Source organism: Poecilia latipinna, unplaced genomic scaffold, assembly GCF_001443285.1.
Source record: "Poecilia latipinna isolate Pla-1442-1.1 unplaced genomic scaffold, P_latipinna-1.0 Scaffold316, whole genome shotgun sequence".
In the NCBI taxonomy this organism is placed as follows: Eukaryota; Metazoa; Chordata; class Actinopteri; order Cyprinodontiformes; family Poeciliidae; genus Poecilia; species Poecilia latipinna.
Window position 1 is genome coordinate 334,095 of NW_015112932.1, and position 22,518 is coordinate 356,612.

Genomic DNA, 22,518 nt, shown 5'->3' on the forward strand with positions numbered 1-22,518 from the left:
AAGGGCAAACAAAAGAGGAGAAATAGTAAGGCCAGTTATTCCTGAGATTAAAAAAAAAAAAAAAAAAAAAAAAAAAAAAAACAAGGTGTTGCAAGCAGGAGCTGGGCACACCTTGCGTCTGATTCATTCATCAAAAACCCCGCACAGCAGGTGGAGGATATGTAGGGTTAGATTTGGCACACCCACCACGAGGTTCTCCCCTCTAAATCCTCCCCAATAACCAACATACATGGAACAATACTTCACCGCGACTCCTAATCTGCGTCTCAGATCTTAATTTATTCAGCTTCTAGATGGATCTGTCGCGAACTGGTAGAACAGGATAGGAGCGCACGGACGATAATCAGCTCTGCCTTACCTTGCCCAGAAGCTTCCCTTTGCTGTAGGACCTTCCCGTCTTGGGGTCCGTCACCACCTGAGCCAGCTCGGGTTTGCCGTGCTCGGGTTTATTCCTGCTGTTCTTCGTCGCGGCGGAGGACTGGTGGTGTCCGCGCTCCGGGACAGGCTTGAATAAATCCGCGTTCATGTTGTGGCACGAAATACGCTGCGCCGCGTTAAAACAACCGGAATCCATTTAAACGTTCTCGATGAAATGCTGTATCCAAATCCTTCCTCCTGCGTTTTTCTCAGAAAGAATTATGATGCTGTGTGCTAATTCCCTCCGCTCCGACTGTCTCCATCTGGCGTGTCTGGACGCAGATCTGCGAGGCTTTATAAGTCGGCCGTGACGTCACGGAAGACGGGCTGGGGAGGAGGGAAAGAGGAGGAGAAAGTTGATTTGCTCAGCTTGTCTCACTGAAATATGGATGCATGAGGTATATATGAATGAAACAATACATACAACAATAATCCACAACAGTTTACAAGATTAGGTCTAAATTCAGATTTTAATCGTCATTTCAGCTTTTTTTTTTGTTGTTTTTTTTTTTGTTTAATCTGATTTTTACTTACTTATTTTCTTATAATCAAATGTTAATTGATACATACGTTTATGGACACATCGTCAACACGTCAGCAAGTTTGTGTAATGCAATGAAAGAAGCTGAAAGAGCTGCTACTATTCCCAACCCTGTAAAAAACAGCAGCATGGTGTAAACCGCTTCATAAAAAGCCCAGAATTCCCCCGAGTCAAAATCCGACGATTTCTACAGAAGGCTGCCACCTGCTGGAGAAAGCGTGGAAAAAAGGAAATATTCTCTATTCATAAATGCAAAGGTTTGGAAATAAAGCAAATACAGTATAAATGCCCAAGAAACGACGCACCCCTTTATGTAGCATAATAGGGAAATGTAAGCAAAAAAAACAAACAAAAAAAAAAAACAGATGAACACGGAAGAGGGTTCAAGTGTTATATTTGTTGAATGTTATGACAGAAAAACAAACAAACAAAAAAACAGTACAGCAAAGTCCAAAGAGCGAAACTAAAATGTACAATTGTATATTTTGGAAAAGTGAGCACAATTAAAAACAGTCCAACTCTACACTTTTAATAGAAACTATCCAAAAAGAACAAAATGGAATGAGGAAAGACAAATTGTTTTTATTTCAGTTGCAGGAGAGATGAACATAACATTCTAACAAGCAGAATTATGATTTTAGGGATACGACTTCCTCCATGGATGGCTTTATATATAGGAAAACTGAGGTGTGACTTTGGCACGTTACAAGCCTGTCATCCTCTGAAGAAATGGACACAGACTACACTACCCACAATTTACTGTGGGTGTTGGAAAATCTTAAACAAGCAATAATGACCGATCACTGAATGAAGGGCGCCATCTGCTGGACGTAGCGTTTCTTTACAATACACTGATATTTATTTATTAGAGCTCATGACTGGCCTAAAAAAAATCATACAGAAAATCAGTTTCAGTTTATTGAAGGACTGTATGAAACTCTAAAATGACATGAGCTCTACTTTTTAATTTTTAGGTCATGCACTCTTGAACTTTAAAGCTCTAATTTGGTCACACTCCAAAAAAAAAAAAAAAAAAGAGGAATATTTAGAAGTCCATCATATCGTCCCCTCTTTTCTTCTTGTCTTGCGACTCTGTCCAGGCTTTGTTGATAGTTCTCTTCATCTCATCGTCTCCATCGTCATAAATCTTCTTCAACATGCTCATGAGGCCATCGCTGGGGTCTGCGTTCTCATCCATAGAGGGTTTGCTGTTGAGAAAGAGCAGGAAAATATTGTAATTTCTATTGTATGACATATGCGTGGTTCTCTCAGCTGCTCACATCATTGTTGAAGATGAGTGTAGGTAATGGCAGAGAGGAGACACAGATATATTTGGTAATTTATCTAAATGTGTACAAAGTAAAACTTTGATGTGAAATTCTACAATTGTAGAATTGCCAAAGAGAAGTCTTCATTTACCATATTTCTCCACATTTCGTCAAACACAAACGCCAATACTGGGGTTTTATGCGATAGACCAACACGAAAGTCAAGCATAACAGTGGAGCAGAAGTAATAAGGGCATCTAAAAATCTGAAAAGGTATCCCGTTGTATTCAGCATGAGTCAATGGACATCTTCAAGTCTTTCAGGTTGCGTCTCTCCCAACTTTGCAAATGGCTTGAATAGTTAAAAAAAATTGTTGTTTTAACTATATTCATAATGCATTGCAGTATCTCACAAGCTACTATAATTCATTACAACCTAGTTTTCTGCCTAAACAACAAAAAAAATCCTTAGCTTAAAGTCTACCGATACATTTTGAACTTACTCCTTCTCTTTTGACTGTTTCTCCACTGCTGTAAGGCACTCCCACTTCTTTGTTGTCTGCTTTTTTAGCATGATCAACAACATGTCTGTTTTTACCTGAAAGAAACAAAATGAAGCTTCACGTTATGCAAAAATCTCCAAATATAAAAATATGGTGTAAAAACAAAAGTTGTTTTAAGTAGCCCTGTTCAATTGAAATGCTATACAACAATACAGGAGTTTTCAGCACAAACTAGCTGTTTAATTTGTAGTATGCTGGATAATTGAAGGTACACCAGAGATAAATCGGCATGCCGATTTATCTCTGGTGTACCAGAGATAAGGATAAATTGCTCAAAAAAAAAAACCAAACAAAAAAAAATACCTGGATGGGAAAATATGCATATCTTTGCATTTCTAGTTTTACTGACCTTTTTGTAGCTGTCCTTTTCATCGATCGGATGCAACAGGTTAAGAACAGTCATCTGATGATTTTTGCCATTTAGGTCTTTAATTAGCACCGAAAATGACCTGCAAGAGAAACAATAAGAAATTGTAACGATATAATTTGTCACATGAGGAATAAACAGAGCCGGTAATATTTGTTGATTTTTCGCGTTACCTTTCTGTGAAGTCCACTTCTACATTTTCTGCTGAAATTTTGTGCACATCTTTCAAATCCAGGTAAATTTTCACAAACTTCTCCGACTGATCCCATGCTGCAGGGAAGTTGAGTGAAGCGTCACAGTTATAGAAAAACTAAGCAGTTCTTTCAAAAAGAATCTTCTCAAGTTCTTGAATGCAGTTTAACTGATAATAAATCCATTTTAAACAGACATACCGTAGCTGGTGATCTTCACGGTGTATGCTGCTTTGGACACTGCAGATGGGTCTGCCTCTCTCTTAGCCTGCTGCAGCTGCTGCTGTCGTTTGGTTGCAAGTTCTTTCTCCACCTTCTTCTGTTCCTCCTGCAAGACGTCCTGTACCCTTTTCCTCTCTGATTTCTCCAAGAGGGAGCTCAACTCCTGCAGGTCAGCTTCTAGCTGAGTGATCTGTGTTGGACAAAAACAATGGGAGTTTTATATTCCATATAGAGCAGAGCCATTTTACAATTAAGTCTGGATTGTTGAGAGAACATAAATAACAGAGGGTTATATTATTTAATAATCTAGTATAGGTAATAACTTTTAAGCCATTCATCAAAGGACAAGGATAAAAAAAAGATATTAAAAGTCAGCTAGAAATCAATTCTAATCTAATAGAGCCCACCTACAAACTCAGTTGTAAGCATACTTTCACCAACTTCAAGTGTTATTTTGTATACAGTAAAATAACTTGCCTAAAATGCCAATATCTTAAAATTTTAGGTGTTAAAGAATATCTATCCTGATTGGCCAAAAAGCTTTTGGACTTTCAAACACTTCCAGTGGCTTAAATGAAAAACATTGCCATACAATTTGAAATTTATTTAAAATGCCGACAGATGTATATTGAACCCAGAATAATTAATTTAGCAAGCAGATGACACCAGGTAAATAAACAACCAAATCTTATAAATAAATATAGACTAGAGGAATCTGCTCCCTTCTTTTCTTGTAGTAGTAAGAAGTGACTAAATACACGATCCTTGTCACTAAACCCATTACAGGCAGTATTTTTAGGAATATTTATTAAATCATGTGACTTCATTTCGTTGCTATGGCAGTTAGAAGCTGTAGGCCACGAGACTGCGCATTGGCGTCTCCTGCTAGCTAAGTTGCTAGAATGTTCTGGCAAACTCCATTCAAAGCTAAAAGCTAGGTTAGCATCACAGATAAAAACGCACACTGCCACAACGCACACCGAATACTAAAATCATACGTAGGAAATACATCAGGATGAATCATAAGGCAGAGATAACTCGAGTTTTAAGAAAGAAACAGTAAATATCAGAGTTTTGCGTTGTCTGTGTACTTGTCAAAGTTAACTAATATAATATGAAATGCTGTCACGGAAGTAAAATAAATTCAGTTATGTATATTTGAACCATTATATTTCTGTCAGAATGCTAAAGCCTAAACTGAGGCTTACCTGCTCTTTTATATCCATTATGATCTTGTACTTCTGAGATGTAACCAAATGTTAGCCGGTTTGCTGAAGCTCTGCTACTACAGTGGTTCCTTTGCCAGCCCGGCCCAGGAAATGACGTCCTCTACTTCTGCTGTTCGCTCATGAGGGTCAAATGTTTGACACCGCCACCCATTGGCCTGAATGACTATTGATACCCTTATCATAACTAGTACCAATTATAATAAATAATTTTTGAATAAAGTATAAAATGTTTTTGAATGCCTTAAAAAGCGCATCATAGCTAGATGTAAAATTACTTCTAATATTAATAATGATAATTATTATTATTAAGTGATGTAAAAAAATGCAACTTAAGTGCAATTTTGATGCGGACATATACTGTATAACCTGCTTGGTTACACATTTTTATTCTGAAATTCCATACTTTTCTAAAGTGATATTTCCAGATTTCTAAGTACTTTGTGTTAATAGTAAAATATAAAATAAAAAAGTTCAATATGATTTATATTTTGACAGAGGTCTGAGATTAAGCAAAAATGCAAAACAGAGAAAGAAATGATGGAAGAAAAGACAGCTAAAGGAGAAAACAAGGAAAGAAAGATAGGAAGAATGAACACAAGGAAGCAATAAAATACATGTAAACAAAAGAAAACAGGGAAGGACAGAAGAGATGAAAGAAAAAAAAGATATTCAGCCACATGGCACCTTATATTTATCGAAACCTTATTTAAAATGAATTGAAGCCATATTTAATCATTGCTTAGCTTTTAATGCATTTCTGACATTAAAAGGAGACGCATCTTACAATAGTAGGACAGTGTCTTGTTTTTCATAAGACTGATATGCTTTGTGTATATCTTAATAAAACAGCCTATGAGCAACATAATTTCCAGCAAGATTTTATCATCTCTTTAATGTGTACAATGAAACAAACATTTTTTTTTTCTTTTTTTGATTTTAGTTTACTTAAGAGGGGAAAACAAATGCAGATTATTGTACAGCAAACAGCACATATCCACAAGTTTGAAGCGCTGATGTCCTCCCTCCTGTCAAACAGCCGGGTTTTTAATGACACAATCTGTGTAAAACAAGTCCAACATGGGCACAGTCACCACCTTGCCCTCAAGATTCCAGACATCTGGTTGTGGTCAGCTAGATGCCGAAAGACAATACGACTTAGTCTCCATCTTCTCTTCACTCCCCGAGGTCGGGAGGTCAACACACACCTGTTGCGTATCCTCACAGGGCAGCTGTCTCTGGGTAGTGCTGCGATCTCCTTGTCTGCTATTTCCTGCAAACAAATTAAAATCAAGTTTCCAAAATCAGTTCTTAATAACTGGAAACCCTCATAATATTTACTTTTCCCCCTTTTGGAAGACATAAATCCACACAAATAATACAGCTAACTAATTTTCTACAAATAACTAAGGTATGGCAAATTTATTTGTGTAGTGCATTTCAGCTCCAGGTGACTTAAATGATAAAATCATGAAACAAGAACTGGAAATTACATGATCTCAAATGCTATCATCATCAAATGCTGGAATAAACACTTTAAACAAAGTTTCAGCTATTAATCAAGGGCAACTCTAAATAACTGGGTCTCTGGCCTTAATTTAAAGGAAATCAGTGTTTTAGCATTTTTTTTTTTAATTTTCAGGAAGCTTGTTCCTGGAATCTGTGAAAGTAGTGCATAAAAACTGAATGCTGCTTCTCCATCAACATTCAGTTGATGTTGATCTGACTTGGGGAATGCACAGTAGATTTAAACTAAAAGACCTGAATGGTCTGGAAGGTTGATACAAAGACAACACAGACTTTAGAACTGGTGCGAAGTGCTATTTTTAGAGAAACAGTAAGCAGTAGCGTTCTGGGTCAGCTGCAGATGTCTGATCAATTCCAATAAGGAACATATTGGTACAAATACTGAACTCTACCTGGAGTTCTTTAGGCAAGATGGTGTTCTTCCGCAGTGCATTGATACGTGTCCTCTCATCAGCCAGCTCAAAGGCCATTTGTCTTCTCTTGACATCCCTCAGCATCCTCCAGTCAACGTAGTAACTTCTCAGCTGGTCCACTGCTCCCCAGCAGCTCCGCAGCGCCTGTCCATCATTAACATGCAGTTACTCCCAGCCGTGCAAGTAACAGCTCAGGTTTTTCCCAAATTATATCAGACGAACACACTCCACAAGAAAGGTAAGCCACAAAACGTCAGAGCTAAAGAGCCATGGAAAGTTGAAAAGAATGGTAAATTTATATCAAGCTTTTCCAGTCACACTAGCCACTCCAAGCCACATTCACACTTCTTTTTTACTCCACCGCAACACAGAAAGGTGAGTTTCAGTGCAGTAAGCAACATCGAAACAGTTTCTATGAAAACTAGCGTTGCCATCCAAGCTAGCGTTACAAAACCAGTCATAAAATTAACATTTTCACTGTTACGTTTTCAGTTTTCCTGACTTGGAACCGAGGGCTTCCTTCATAATACGCATGGCACAACATGTGTGTTGAAATTAGGTAAGTTACCTGTTTCGGTGCGTAAACGGTGGAATAAAGGGCGTTTAGACCCATACATGCTATTCTGTTAGCCGCCATGATGGATCCAGGGTGAACTACCAAAGCAGATAGAAGATATTGCCCCCTCTGGCTAGGAGGGTAACATAATCATTTAATTCTTCTGTTTCAAAATTTAAACCCCGAAATTAGTGTTTCGGACTTTAACGTTATTTATACATGGAGTACTCACTGCAATGCGGAAGTTACTGCTGTTTTAGGCTTTATCTCTTGTCAATAGAGATGCACAGTTTTCTTTGCTGTGTCTAAAATTGAATCACACATCATGATGATTAAATTGGATATATATCAACACTACTGTGAAGCCTGTGAGTAACCCCGAACCTAATCCGTTGAAAATAATTAAATTCATCTGAAAAGAATTACAAATTATTGTGGTACTACTTAGAAACCACTAGGTGGCAATGTAGTTCCATAATATACAGTACGGCATCAAAGACATTCCCGTCAGCCATGAGGAGCAGAGTCCTTACATCCATCCATCCATCCATTTTCTGAACACCCTTGTCCCTCAGTGGGGTCGGGAGGGGTGCTGGTGCCTATCTCCAGCTAACGTTCCGGGCGAGAGGCGGGGTACACCCTGGACAGGTCGCCAGTCTGTCGCAGAGAGTCCTTACATTTTATACTGAATCAAGAACATTACATCTGATTAAAATTGTATTTTGAGTACTTTCAAGTGCAGATCCACCCAGATCATGCAGAATAAGCGAACACGCTTTTGTAAGGTAATATTCGGACATTTTTTTAAATTTTTTTTTTAATCAAGTTCAGAAGGATAATGTCTTTTTATATTTTATAGAGAGAAGAAGAAACAAAATGATAGATTCAGTTAAGCATACCTCGTTATTTTGGACCCTGGAGGGAGCTCGTTCTTGGATAAATACTAACACATGGCAAAGCGGATGCAGCCCTTATAGATCTCTCTCTCTCTCCCTCTCTATAGATTACCGTTTTTACAAAAAAAAAATGGTTTTAATAGCTGGTATATTTCAAACAGCTGTATTTGTAACATGGTTTTCTTAATAGTAGCAGTGGGTAATGCACAGAAGTAGTGATTGTTAAAATCAGCGAAAGTCTTTTGTTGTAACAGCTTTTTTTATGTTAATATTATGGTAACAGAACCCAAGTCATTCTATCTTTGGCTTAAAGGTCAAAATGTTTTTGTTAAGTTTATTGAAATTTGGAGAAACAGATTTGTCATTTTACAGTGGTAGTGTGTCATAATTAAGCTGCTGTTTGGCTGTCAGAATGTTTTGGCCTTTAACTGAAACGCCTCTAAAGGCTTTTTCCAAGATCACCAAGAAGGTTAAAATAATCCCCGAGACATCTAAAACAGAAAAGGATGTGAGTGCTGACCTTCCAGGATTTCCAGTTCTGAACATTATGATAAATGTCAGACCCTTAAAACTTCTGGCAGCAGATATCAACCTCAGAGTTTATAGGTTAAAAATGATTCACTGCTGCCTTTTTCAGTCACTTCTTTTACAGCTTAATAGAAGCAAGAGGTTTTTATTATTTTTTTAGATGACACAAAATTAAAGCCCTACTTAGGTTGTGTGGAGTTTTAGAATACTAGCACTCTGGCTTTACTACTACTTGATTAACCATGTTGGCTAATTGCGTTAATTTGGTTTGTACGGCAGAGGAATTGGTGGAGTTTATGTTGCGTTTTCTGGGAAACAGATGTGCATTTACAGGCTTTACAAGAGATCTCAGGAGTTGAGAGACTGAACAACAAAGCCACGCAACGTTAAACTAGTGTACTTCAGAGGATAATGGACATTATTCAGAGAGACAACAGACAGGTGGCATCATCCATAAAACAGACAGGAGTCAAGTGAGCATGGTCAACCAATGACAATGCGACTGATGCTGAAACAACCGGGAATGCTGGATACATGTGAGAATGCAAAAAAAAACAAAACAAAAAAAACATTGAAAGAGTAAAGTAAATGCAAACGCAAAATGAACAAACTTCTTATACTTGCGTAGAAATTTCAAAACAAATCAATTATTAGTGTGAAAGTAAAACAGTTTATGTAATATTATGTATTGCACCCTCCAAAAGTTTTGTAAAAAGGATTAGTAGGAAGCACACCAAATGCTTAGGACTGAACGTTGTTTATTTTAAAGATGAAGACTTGCACTCTCATTTGCCAGAGTAAACCACCGAGTTCTCGGATGTCAGTCAACAATATTCTCTGTGACAGTGGTTTATTCATTCTTTCATCCCATCCCAAACATGCTGATTAAAGCAAATAAGGATCCCTTGGCTGATCAAACATCGGTCTGATTTACTCCATACCACACTGAGATGAAAATGTGATAGGAACAGATGTCTGTGTATTTTCTTTGTGGCTGCTATAAAAGCGTTTGAAGATGAGGGAAGCGGTTTAATTTGCTGCTGGCATCTCATAGCTTTCTTATCTTAATGCCTCACTGATGAAATGTAAGATAGATGGGGCAAACACACACGACTAAGCTATTAAATTCATGGTTACAAACGACTGTGTCTTCCCGCTTGGCATTTTAATGTCTGCTACTCAGCTTGTAAACAATAAACAAAATGTTCCTTGTGGGTGGGCATTCACACATTTGACCTTGACAAGTTTACACATGAACCTGTCACCATAAATCTTATATAGTCCTTACTAGCAGTGAAATATGTGAAAAATGAAGTGGATAAATCATATCTTAGATGCTTTCAGAATTATATGCCTCTTTTTTTTAAGTTCAAATATTTGACAAAAGTCACAATCAGCAATAAAAATAAAAATGTTTCTTCAATTTGCACAACATAAGAAAATATCTATTATTGTAATGGGGTGGAACTGAAATTTCTCGTCCCAGTTAATTCTGGCATTGTTTGTTAAGCATTGCTGGTATGAACAACCATATAAATCTTATCTTTGTTTACTAAATGAGGTAAAATTGTGTAAACCTGAACTTTAAATGCAGAGCATAATAATAATAAAAAAAAAAACAATAACGCACCACAATGACGCCAATTGGACTTTTAGACCTTTCCTGAGATAGATAAGATCAGCTTCACATGTAGGTGTCGCCCGATCACCGATCTCCCAAAATAGAGGAAATCGGTGCCAATAAATTGGCTGGCCGGTAAATCGGTGCACCCCTAATTAGCATGCATGTATCCAATGTGGAGAGGAGAGCTCTCGTAAGGTCAAGTTTATTTGTATTACACATTTTAGCAACAAGGCAGTTCAAAGTGCTTTACATCATAAAAACATCATACAGTCGCCAACTATGAAGCAATGAAGCAATCAATAAACATTATGGCATTTGTCTAATGCAGTCATCAAAATCATCAAGCAATTGCTCCTCAATGTTCCAACTAACCTAGCTCTAAACAAGTGGAGCCTAGCCCTTAATTTAAAGAATTTCAGTATTTCATCTGTTTTTGCACTTTTCTGGAAGATTGTTCCAGATTATGGAGCACAGAAACTCGATGCTGATCTTTCATGTTGTTTCCGTTTCTGGGGATGCAGAGTAGACGAGGACCAGAAGACCTGAGTGGTCTGGAAGGTTGATACAATAACAACATATCTTTAATGTGCTTTGGTGCTAAGCCATATAGGGACTTATAAACTAACAGAGGTATTTTCAAGTCAATTTATTCTCTGAGCTACTGAGCCATAATTGGAAGAAACCTCCAGCAGAGCTTGGCTCAGGTGAGTGGCTCAGTGTGGTGGATATACAGCATAAGACCTCTATTTTGTATAACATCCTTACTAGAGTCCACATTCCTACAGTCAATATAAAATTCTAGAATTTTACATATCTTGCCAAATTTGTGCTTTTCTGAAGTGTGCCCAATTTTTCATAAACATTTAAATTTTTGCTGAATTTTTTATCAATATGATAGAATCAGTAGTGTTCTTTTCTCTCTTATGGTTAGATACTAATTCTTTAACTGCATATGAGCTACATTTTTCATATTTTATCAACCTAAATCTGACACAGGGTGTACTTTCTTTTTTCCATGACTATTGGTACCTTCAAGTAGAGCTGCTCTGTCATCTTTGTCTTAGTATGTATTTAAAACTATGGGATTTATAAACACAATGAAAGACTAAAATGAGTGGGAGTTGTTGGAAGACCAGTTTAGTGGGTCATTATAATTTTATATGCGTCTGCAATATTAAGTACAATGAATTTGTTACTCTTTGCACTTTGGTGTATCAGAGGATTGTGGTCCAAGAAGTCAAAGAGTTATGGTTGGTGTGATCCCATCACACTATGTCTCCTAGTTATGAGCTTTATCACCCTCATATGTATGTCATAACCTGCTTGCATGCCATAAAGTGGAAAAGTCTGCCTCTAAACCCTGGGGGAATGCTTGGCATTCCTGAGTTATGGGAGAAAGGGCCCTTCATGTCAGCTAGGTCAAGGCCTCCTGCTAAATGAGCTGTGTCTGACCTGTAATTGCAAAGAGTGGAAGGATTTAACACACTGATGTGCCAGTGAATCCGTCACACCAACTGGACAGCAAATTCTGTGCACTGTGTTTTAGTGAGCTATTCCCAAAAATGTGTTTGTTTTCAATCTGGAGACATGACCTAATGCCATATCATAGCAAACACAGGAGCTTACCTCTGTTTTATTTGATTCGTGTGTTTGCATACAAGGTGCTAGCGGATTTAAAATACAGCCTTCGGTGCTGATTATACTGTTTCTCTTGTGTTTTCTAAAGCATGCATGCAAACTGTTAAAATATACTAAGTCCACAGCAAAACACTTCTACGGTCAAAAATTCAACCTGAGAGGCTGATCTTGTCAATGATTTATTAAAAGGACCTTTAAATGCTGGAACATCTGTTCAGTTTATGTTGGTTAGAAACAAAACAAAACAAAAAAAAAAAACGTTGCCAGATATATCCGGTTCAGCATAATGGGTTGGTTGAAGGCTTGAATGCTGTGGCTTCGTTTATGACATTTACGACATCTCAACGAGAGAGAGAGAGTTATTTATTTTACTCAGTCAGAGTCATACAGGAAATGTCTCACTAAAACATTTTTTTCCTTCTTACACCAGACACTACTGCATTTGATTATTTTGTCGCTGAACTGGGGAAGTTTTAAAATGAACTTATTAATTTTTAAAGACTGAACCTTCAAGAATGGGCTTTTTCTTGACCATCAAATGATTCAATTAGCTTCTTGTTTATTTAAAAATAGCCACCAGGTGTGTAAGTCAAATTTATTTTCTCATTTTGTGTTGGTAGCTACAATATTGTGATACAGTGGTAATTTTGTGCTTTTCATGTGGTTTTGGGACATGAACTACTGCATATTTGTAAATTGTGAGGGTTTATTTTTGAGTTTCAGATCATGGCACGGTTTGCTAAATATATAAATATGTATGTAAAATATGTTTTATCATACAACACCCCTTGTTTAGCATTCTCATTTCTTATTTACTTTTTAGCTACTTCATTTGACTGTTCAAGATTTTAATTAATTAGTTTGAGCTGCACAATTGTGTCAATTGACACACAGTGAGATATCGATTGCACTGAAATTACTTTGTCTAGGTTTTAGCAGCCTGAACTTTGGGATTCACTTTGATTTTGCTTGGGGAATGTGATGCAATAAGTTGTTGTTTGTAACCAGGAAAACCCACATTCAAAATTTGATCGACACTAATGTGTAACACATAGGACTGTAAATACATCGTGCTCTCAGGATGAGACCACAAAATAAAACATTGAGCTTTGAAACTAAGACTCCTTATTTTTTATTGTCACAAATAAACATTCCAAAAATCCCAAACTGTGTTTTGAGCACTTATAAAAGAACGTCCTTATCCTTGCAGGGTTGTGAGGAAGGCCGGCGCCTAGCTCCAAGGGAACATAGAGACAAACAGGACAAACAACCACGCACGCATAAGGAGAATCCAATCATGTTTTTGGCCTGAGAACCCAGGACTGTTGCCTTTCTGCACTTTTTGCAGCAAGGCAACAGTGCTACCAACTGCACCCCAGTGCAGTCTGTTTTGGTTAGATGGTTGATGTTAAACATCTGCATCTATTAATCTGCACGAGTTACCTGGAATGAGAAACAAACGCAATTTTGGATTTCTCCATTGCAAATGAGGTCTTGCAACAAAAAACGTCCTGAGTTCTACTCCAGGCTTTCCTGTTTGGAATTTGAAAGTTCTCCAGCTGCATGCATGAATTCTTTACAAGTGCTCTAGCATCCTCCGTCTGTCCAAAAACACACATATTGGGATAACTGGCCACTCTAATTTTCCATTAGGATTAAGCACACATAGGAAGTGGATGGAATCCGGTTTAAAGTTGTTCTTTAACCATAATTATTTGGGCTTTAGTAACGGTATAAACTTTTGAAGTTTTAATTATTTGACTGATGCATTAGGTTTTAGATAGGAGTCATATTTTGTGTTGTGTATCAATATGTGATAAGTAACAGTTTACAAATACAAGCAAACTTGTTACCGTAGAATAACCTTGCCTCAAAATCCACATCATACATAATTACCCTGTAAAATAACTCGTATTGTTTATTTTTTCATTGTAAGCTGTTATGAGTGCATGTTTTTGTTTGCTTGTTTTACCAAAAGAAAGTCGAAGGGGTTTCTAAATTTCCAGTGATCTACACCCAGCATATAACACTGGGTGATGTAACCAGTGATGCCTCACAAGCCTGGATCCAGACCATTTGCTATGTGCTGTCAGAACCCTTAAGTTGTATTTTGACAACATTCGGCCTTGTAAAACAGAAGTCCCATTATATCCTCTTTAACCTAAAAGCTAGCAGTAATTGGAGAACATTTGAACATAATCAGTGGACCAACATTTACGTTACACATGTTTGCTGCGCTATTTATATGTTTGATGGTGTAAATCAAGTTGGGAGTGCCAAGTGCAGACATGGCAGAAACTTCTTCTGTACATATAAATCTGTGTTCACAAGCAGTTCTAATGTGCACAATGTGGAAACCATCTTAGAAATCTGAGCACGCAACCAAGGCTCTGAAGGGAGCACATTCATCCATACGATCATATGGGATTAATTTGTTTCCCTCTAAATTACTTTAGCTTTATCTACACAGCTTCCTTTAATCTGATGTGTTTTCCACTGAAGTTACGCAGTTTCACTTCACACTGGAACAAAAATAAAAATGGCTCCAAGATGTTTGACAGTTGTAAACTCACATGGTACTGAAGTCTCTGTTGGACCTTTCTTTTACAAGATGTTTTCAATACCTAAAAGAAAAAAACAAATACAAAATCTGGATGTTTACTTAAAACTGAATGAGAAACTATTTTTAACTATATTTTGGCGTCTTTATTGTTAGACCTGAGGCTCCTATAAAGAGACTAGAATTCCCTTTTATTGTATGCTATCTATACTTTACTGCCTCTTTTAAATTTGTGAGTGAATCAGTCATGTCCCTCTTCTACATTGAAACTTTGCAAGATTAAATATACCATATTCTTCAAAGTAGGCTTCTTGTATATTTACATTATAAAACCGCTGAGGTTTTTCATTTCCATTACTGAAGGGGGTGTTTAAGCCCACATACACGGGCACAGGGCAACTGTTTGATGGTTACCAAATGTATTTACATCAGTGTGGTCAACAGTCTCAGACAAACTGATGTATAGACTAAATGTTTTAGTGATGGGTGCTGAATTATTTCTACGTAGAAAGTGATACATTCATTCACTTTGATGGGCTATTTGGACATTTGTTTTCTATGCTGGTTTAAAGTTTTTATTGTTATCTACACACTGTTGGGTAAAGCTCACAATCAGTTTTTTTTTTTAGCATTAAACATTTTAGCATTAAAAAAATAAATAGAATTTTTATTTTGTTTTCTGAGATTATTTCACTTCTCTTTTTCATCTTGTGCCATATTTAATCAAGGCCAAAACTTCTTTAAAACTCAGTTTGTCCTTACTGGCTGCAACTGATGAATTGATCACTATCCACTCTATTCTTCATAGCGTTGCTGTAGTATTGGTGGTGTTACCAATCTCTGGTATGATAGCGATAGCAGCAGTATAGTATATTGGTTTGGCATATCATTGCATGTAGCAAGCTGTATTTTGAACGTAAATTATTTGCTATTTAGCAGTTTTGTCTGTTGCACTAACAGCATGGAAATGTCACTGAAAAGTTCAGATACTTTCATCAGATGAGGTCTAACTTATGGCTTTAGCCTCCACCCAAATGAAACTGTATTGTTCCTGTGATTTTTTTTTTTTTTTTTTCAGTTCTGAAAAGATGAGTCAAAATAAGTGCGGCATTCAAATATACAGAAAAATCTCTATAGTTTTCCTTCTAAAAAAATCCTTATCCAACATTATGCTTGAGCTGCAAATGACCAAGAAGGAAGAAAAGTTGGTTTCTGAAAAGGACAAACAGCATTGTTAAACCCAGATTAGTGAACATTTTCAGAAAAAATGAGAATGGTGGTTACGTACTTTTGTAACGGACATCCTAGTCTTTCTATCCCCTGATCACCGGAGTAAAACTGGTCGAAAGATTTTTCTGTTTTCATTCATTAAAAAATTGATAATCAAAGAAGCAACAACTCCTTTTTTTTCTTCTTTTTTTTTTTTTTTACAATACCTGCCATATAGAATTCATTTAGATTTTTCCCAATGGGGTATTTGATATTTTGGAAAATTACATTAAAAATGCATAAATTCGGCAACCAATTATCAATTTTTTTTTTTCCTAAGTCTGTATATTCATTTGTGAAAATGTTATGCATCTGTTGCATTAAAATGCCCAGGAAAAGCTGCAAGAACATATAATTTTAATGACTATTACATTTTATAACTTTGCTCCAATTTTTTAAATCATTTTTGGCCAAAGATTTTATGAGCTACATGAGGATCTAAAGAGCCACATGTAGCTTCAGAGCTGCATTTTGTAGGTATGGGTAATCAGAGAACATTTCTTAAGGCCATTCTCATAATATTTAAAAATTGAAAGGGCAGTTATGTTTATCTTCTCACTTTCAAGGTGTATAAGTTGATAAAATAGTCCCTAGATAATCCCTTACAAAAACAGTCTGAAGCATGACTTGGACCACGTCAAATCCATGATTTCAGAAAGGCATCAGGCAAGGAGGCCCCTTAAGTCGAGTGGGAGCTCCTGTCTGTGACCTGTCAAGTGATGTAGTGACAGCCCCAGAATGACTGACTACCAGACATTGCTTCTTAAGGGCTTAAAGTGGAGATGATAGACCAATAAACACCTTTAAGGTCCTTTCTTAACATAGTAATAAAAGAAACAAGAAAAAAACAATGACTTGGGCCAGACACCACACCACACAGTCTCTGGATCAATTTTGGGAAGTGTGTCACTCCATTCTTACTGTAAGTGTTGTGTTATTTACCAAATATAAAACAGCTAAGATTTGCAAATGAAATGATATCCATATAGCAAACAAGTTCTGTCTGCTGTGAATTCGCACAACAAGGCCATTCATGAGGGGGAAAACTATAAAAACATTAATTCCTGACATAATGATTAATGATGTGTAATGTATATAAACTGTAGTAGAATGCAAGGTAACCATTACCTCAATTAAAGACATTTTTAGCATGTTATGGTTTAACCCTAACCCTTCTGAAGCTGCTGCCCCCGCGACCCGATCCCGGATAAGCGGAAGAAGATGGATGGATGGATGGATGGATGGATGGTTTGGCAAAAATACATTGGAGTAATTGTCACTTTATTGTAGTGTGTAAGTACAAGGATCTCTCACATGGTGGTTTTTACAAGACATTCAAAATTATTAGGGGGAGGTGTGCAAATTGTCTCAACAAGCAGTAACCAGGATTGAGAAGTGGTCAGTAAAAATATTTCCTGTATCTTGCAATCAAACTTAAAAACAAGCTGTTATTGTCTATCTTAATGATGAAAAATCTAAGGAAGTAAGTAATGTTTTTCTCTTGGTTTTGTTAAAAATAACCCATTAAAAAGGCACACTACGTACTAAATGTGATTAATAAGACTTAATCACTTTGTGTTCAGCTGTGACTGTAAACAACAGGAAAACTCATATCTAAACATGGCATTTGAACATCTGGCTACATAAATTTCATTGTGAGAAACATAAACAGATTTCCCACTACAGGCTACAGAAAGCCTATTAGCTGAATGGAAGATAAATGTGATTCTGATAATGCCCCCCTTCCCCCCCCCCAAAAAAAAAAATGCATTCAAAGCATGTTTCTAATGCACAACAACAGAAAAATCTTGATTGAAACAAAAGCAATAGAAAAATGTCAAATGAACATGCAGATCAAACAACATGTGGGAGGGGAGGAACACCTGACAACATGCAAACAGCCATTCTCAAACAATGGAAATACTTGGAGGATAATTACTGGATGCTTGTTTTTGAGAACATAAGAAATGACAAACTCTGACCCATTACTGACTATGTCAACCAGATTTTAAATAAATGAAAGACAGCTGGGATTCCCGTGTCAAGATTTGAAACTAGTGCCAACAGAACTTTATGGGAGTACGAGAAATATATTTCACAACTATCTGTCATGGCAAATATAACTTGGCAACTTCTTTTTCAGGTTATAAATATGAAATTCACATTTAATGCTTTGTCATCTCAAAGTGAAGATTTATTTTTCATATACATGTTTAATAAACAAAAACACAGTTAAAAATATTATAATTAGCCTGAGGTACATTGAAAATAACAGTCATTTCCCCTATATTTTAATGAGCATTCCAAGCAGCAGACGATAACATAAACCGACAGCTGCAAATAAATCCAATCAACACCTGCTTGTTATACACAAACTAAATCAATTAGGTTAGCCAGGAGGTATTCCGAAACTGTTTTGACCTTTGTGTGCCCTGGCTACAATTTGATGTAAAAAAAAAAAAGAAACCGCTTTTTTTCCGTGAAGAGCATTTCATCCTTAAACGAGGAGTAGAAATGAGTCAAGAAAGTAAATCAAAAGGTGTGTGTGGGCTCTCCTAATAACATCTGAACGTTTGTCTTCTGCCCAGGAGAGGAAGGAAGCCGAGTGCAGACATGCATCACTTTAAAGAAAACATAATATAAGATTCACCCTGCTGAGAAGAGCTCTGTTACAGCTGTGTGGGGTACATTTTCCCAGCATGGGGTGAAACCAACACACGCAATGGGAAACATTCACATTTTTCTCTAGGAATAGACGTGCGAGACATGGCTTCTCATCAAGAAGCACTGTAATTGGCATGTCCTACCACACCGCAGGTCTTTGAAAGCGTTACATGGATTTAAAAGTGTTTCTTCTTCACATTTTCTATCCTTCAAGTTCAATTTTACTAAAATTATTTAAATCAGTTGTACAGATCATTTAGAACAAAATAATGTAATTTTTTTTGTTATACAAAATAGCAGTAACTTAATAACTACACTTGACCAGTATCTTTTGTAATTTTAAAGTAAATAGGATTTTGAACTAGTGTATAGAAGTGCACTAATGCTGTGCTGTACAGCAGTAAAATGTTATTACTTTAAAAAAAAAGAAAAGAGAAAAGCAGTAACTGCCCTAATGTTCAAAAAAATCACAAACCATATAACATTTTGAGTTTTTTTGTTTGTTCAATGTGGAGTATCTACTTGTGAACAAAACGTTTTTAGCTTATGTAAAAAAAAAAAAATAATAATTAATTAAAGAACCCAGAACTTTTCTGCAAATTTCAATTGCAGTATCCTAGTATTTTTCAGGAATGCATTAAAAATCCATGGTAACATGATGTTAACAGAAAATACAACAAAGAACGGCTGGGAATGCTAACTCTCCAAGGATCCACTTTACATGACTTCAACAGACAAAGTTCTCCTGTGAATAGTTTGTAACTTCAAAGACGCAGATGCATTTTTCTTTATTCTGATGTACAGTTTCGTTCATCCCATCGTATTTTATATTTAAAATAAAAGAAAAATGTATACCAATCACTGGTCGCGTTGTTCACGGATAAAACTGAGGACTTCTGTTTAAATACTCACAACTCCTGTCTCAGCTCGTGATCCATACAGTGTCACTCAAACAATCCCAATGTTCCCTATCCGTTCCCACAGAAATGTGGAAGCTGTTTTATGTGTATTCAGGAACTACTGCCAGCCTTGGCACGTGGGGTTTACCTGGCCCTACATGCTTCAACTTCACATTTAACTTTTATTCTTTAAGGAAAGCCATCCAAAAAAAAAAAAAGCAGGCGCGCTCTTCCTCTAAAGGAGTAAGATGTTGATCCCTCCTCAGACGCCACTCAGCGGTGGCCATCTCCACAAAAACAATGCAAGACACATTTTTGAAGAGAAAACATTTTAAATCAAGTCAAGATGGTTTGATTTTTTTTTCCATTTATCAGAACAGCAGTGGATTCACCAAAGTGATCATTATCATATTTTTTATTTTTGCCCAGGATCCATAGCTGGTGTTCTTTTATCTTCATCTCAAACACGGGCTGCATGTCTCTGCTACTGCCTTTGAATGTGTATTCATTGTGCTATGTTTCGCATAAGAGATAAATTCTGTCAAAAATAATTATTCCCCAGGGGACTGTTTTATCCTGGATCAGATCTGTATTTGTCTTGGCTTCAAACTCACTGCTTTCAATAAGACCTTTATTTCAGTTGCTGCTGAAGAGATTAAGTTGAATTCCTCATGCTTTTTTTTTAATTTTTTTTTTTGGTTACTGCAATTAGACACGCAATAAAATAAGTGGAAAATGAGAGGGGACCATTGAGAATCTATGCACAAAGAGTGTTTAGGTCGAGAGTCGTTATCTCTAGGATCAAATGTAAGTAGTTAATAACCTCTCCGCCTCCTGTGATCTTTCATCCTCCTCACTCAGTGACTGTAGAAGGAGCAGAGACACTCCCAAACTTACCACTCACTGGCCTACAGGCATTTGAAACATGTTAACATTTAAGTAAGAAGAGAGAGGGAAAGAGAGGGAGAGAGAGAGAGAGAGTCGCTCAGAGTGTAGAGATCCTCAGAGCTTGAATCAGTAGCTCTGGCCTGTCAACAGGTGGCACAGGCAGAGATTTGGTGAGTGACCTTCAGACTTTCAAAGAAAAGAGACAAACAGAAGATAAAGGAGGGGGAAATTTAACAAATCGTAAAACGGTAAGACAGCAGGATTTGAAATGAGCATTTCTTTTTATTTAAACTGTTCATCTTTGGATACATTTTTTTTCAAATTATGTGCAGTTTGGTGTACATTCGTGATCACTTAAAAAGGTAAATTTGCAGATTTTGCACATTTCTGATATAGTTATTATACAGAATCTATTTGCAAACTGCTTTCTCTGTCTCAAATGTTTCATTTATTGGCAGAACTTTTTGAAGACATTTACCTCAACCTTTTACTTAATCCCTGTACCGCTACTTATGTACAACACTGCTCATTTCAAACTGTTTCAATGATTAGTCCACACCTTAGAGAGCAATTTAAATGTTATTTTTAAAAACTTCTCAATATGTTTAGCTTGGTGGGAATGACAGCACTACCTTCCTGTAAATCTCAGTCAGTGATTAACATTAATAAACTCCAGTACATTTTGGAATTTGACCTGCTGCAAAAAGTTTTAAAAAAGTCTGTATTCATGCCTCCTACTAATTAATTAAATAGCTCCAACATAGACAATCATGTTTTGTGTGTCAACAAAGCTGCTAGCAATAATTTTCCCATCACGACAAAAACCAAATTTAATACAATAACTTTTGGCTGGCGGGATAGATGTCCTTAACGGGCTGTTGATCTGGTAGATTTACTACTTAATGCTACTGTACTGGCTCAGGCGAAGCAGAGGAGCGCTCTTAAAACCAGCTGCAGATGTGGGCTCTCAGCTGTGCAGAATGATGGAGAGGAGAAGGAAGCTAAAAGAGAACGAGAGGAAAAACTCACAATCCTGAGGTGATGGGACATAAAAAGTGTTGTCATTCATGGGTCTAAACTCTTTTTCTTGGTCTTCACTGACTGAAAGATTATAAACACCCTTTATTTTTGAAACAGAAGTCTATCTCCAGTGTCGTCACATTTGTTATGCTTTGCACTACATTGTTGATTTATTATTGCCGTTCAGTGGTTTTATTGACAGCATTCCTGAGGCAATAAAGTTGCCATAGTTGAAAATAAGGTCCTGTTCGAGGTTTTCTTGTGGTCTGTGTGGTAACAGACGGCAGACGGGATCATGAGGATATAAGCCCCACTCACAGACGATAATTGCTCTCAGCTGCATTTGATCAATTTACTTTCCATGTTTTGTCAGCAATTTGCAGATTGGAAAGGAAAGGAAAAGAATGAGAGGAAAGGAAGAGCGTAGAAAGGAAAGGAAATGGAAAGAGCAGATAACTCTACAACCATTCATGCGTATAATGTATAATCACAATCTAAAGATGATTCCTTCATTGTGCACAAATTAAATTATTCTATTATATTTTTGTGTCCGTATCCATGACACTTCCTTGTAAAAAAAAAAAAAAAAAAAAAAGAAACAGAAAAAAGTTCATTATTTCACAATAAAACTACAGACTTTAATCATGTTTGAAACAATCTGAAAAGTGGGGTGTGCATTTGTATGCAGTCCCATTACTCTGTTAACCCTAAATAAAATTTATTGAAGACTACCAATATCACCAAAACACTGTAAAACGTATCTAGATGGTTATATAGAGTTTAAAAATGATAAGAGGATGTAAAAACTGCAAACCTAACAAGAGCTGGCTTACGCTATGCTGGGGATTAATAAGAATCAGTCAAGAGTCCCATGGTAACTCTGGAGGAGATGCAGAGAATCAGCTCCTCTAGCTCAGATGGAAAATATTACTCTCAGAGCTTTTCTTCTACTTTCACATACTGTACACATGTGGACCCAGTCCGTGTTCTGACCTTATTAAAGAACACGTGTTTTCAACAAACATTTTTACAGGCCCATAATGACACATTGATTATAGGTGTAGAAATTACTCTCAGGAAGGAATCTTTAACAGGATGTATGGACATGCTGAATTTTACTTTGTTTATCTTGAAAGCCAGTTTTAAATGCAGTCAAAGTGAGCTTTATTCTGACAAAAAAAAAAAAAAAAAAAAAAAAAAAAACAAACACACAATTTTTTCCCCCCTTCTCCCCCCCCCCCC

General features: G+C 36.7%; 4 protein-coding genes across 12 annotated transcripts in view; 1 reads left to right on the top strand and 3 right to left on the bottom strand.

Annotated features, from left to right (window-relative positions):
• plk3 (polo-like kinase 3 (Drosophila)) overlaps positions 1-704 on the bottom strand; it is a 9,975-nt gene extending 9,271 nt beyond the window's left edge. Inside the window, exon 1 of the mRNA XM_015034899.1 lies at positions 359-704. Coding sequence (XP_014890385.1) covers positions 359-574 — 216 coding nt within the window. The 5' untranslated portion in view covers positions 575-704. The remainder of the gene's footprint in view (positions 1-358) is intronic.
• An 816-nt stretch (positions 705-1,520) lies between these two features.
• On the bottom strand, positions 1,521-4,899 carry cacybp (calcyclin binding protein). Its single transcript, XM_015034900.1, has 6 exons — positions 4,777-4,899; positions 3,548-3,758; positions 3,329-3,425; positions 3,138-3,237; positions 2,729-2,823; positions 1,521-2,166 (listed from the first exon to the last, which is right to left on the bottom strand). The coding sequence occupies exons 1-6, from the start codon at positions 4,792-4,794 to the stop codon at positions 2,004-2,006; spliced, it is 684 nt and encodes a 227-aa protein (XP_014890386.1). The 5' UTR covers positions 4,795-4,899; the 3' UTR covers positions 1,521-2,003.
• Positions 4,900-5,524: 625 nt separating this feature from the next.
• On the bottom strand, positions 5,525-7,409 carry mrps14 (mitochondrial ribosomal protein S14). Its single transcript, XM_015034911.1, has 3 exons — positions 7,303-7,409; positions 6,714-6,878; positions 5,525-6,067 (listed from the first exon to the last, which is right to left on the bottom strand). The coding sequence occupies exons 1-3, from the start codon at positions 7,369-7,371 to the stop codon at positions 5,885-5,887; spliced, it is 417 nt and encodes a 138-aa protein (XP_014890397.1). The 5' UTR covers positions 7,372-7,409; the 3' UTR covers positions 5,525-5,884.
• Positions 7,410-20,232: 12,823 nt separating this feature from the next.
• tnn (tenascin N) overlaps positions 20,233-22,518 on the top strand; it is a 45,868-nt gene continuing 43,582 nt past the window's right edge. For all 9 annotated transcript variants that reach the window (XM_015034901.1, XM_015034904.1, XM_015034903.1 and 6 more), the window contains exon 1: positions 20,233-20,504. The gene's annotated coding sequence lies outside the window, so the exon portion shown is untranslated. The remainder of the gene's footprint in view (positions 20,505-22,518) is intronic.

Coding starts and splice junctions, on each gene's coding strand:
- cacybp (XM_015034900.1), bottom strand. Junction 3,238..3,328: donor GAAGTGGACTTCACAGAAAG/GTAACGCGAAAA, acceptor TTTCTCTTGCAG/GTCATTTTCGGTGCTAATTA. Junction 2,167..2,728: donor AAACAGTCAAAAGAGAAGGA/GTAAGTTCAAAA, acceptor CTTTCTCAACAG/CAAACCCTCTATGGATGAGA.
- mrps14 (XM_015034911.1), bottom strand. CDS start 7,371: ATGGCGGCTAACAGAATAGCATGTATGGGTCTAAACGCCCTTTATTCC. Junction 6,879..7,302: donor CCGTTTACGCACCGAAACAG/GTAACTTACCTA, acceptor AATGATGGACAG/GCGCTGCGGAGCTGCTGGGG. Junction 6,068..6,713: donor TCTTGCCTAAAGAACTCCAG/GTAGAGTTCAGT, acceptor ATTTGTTTGCAG/GAAATAGCAGACAAGGAGAT.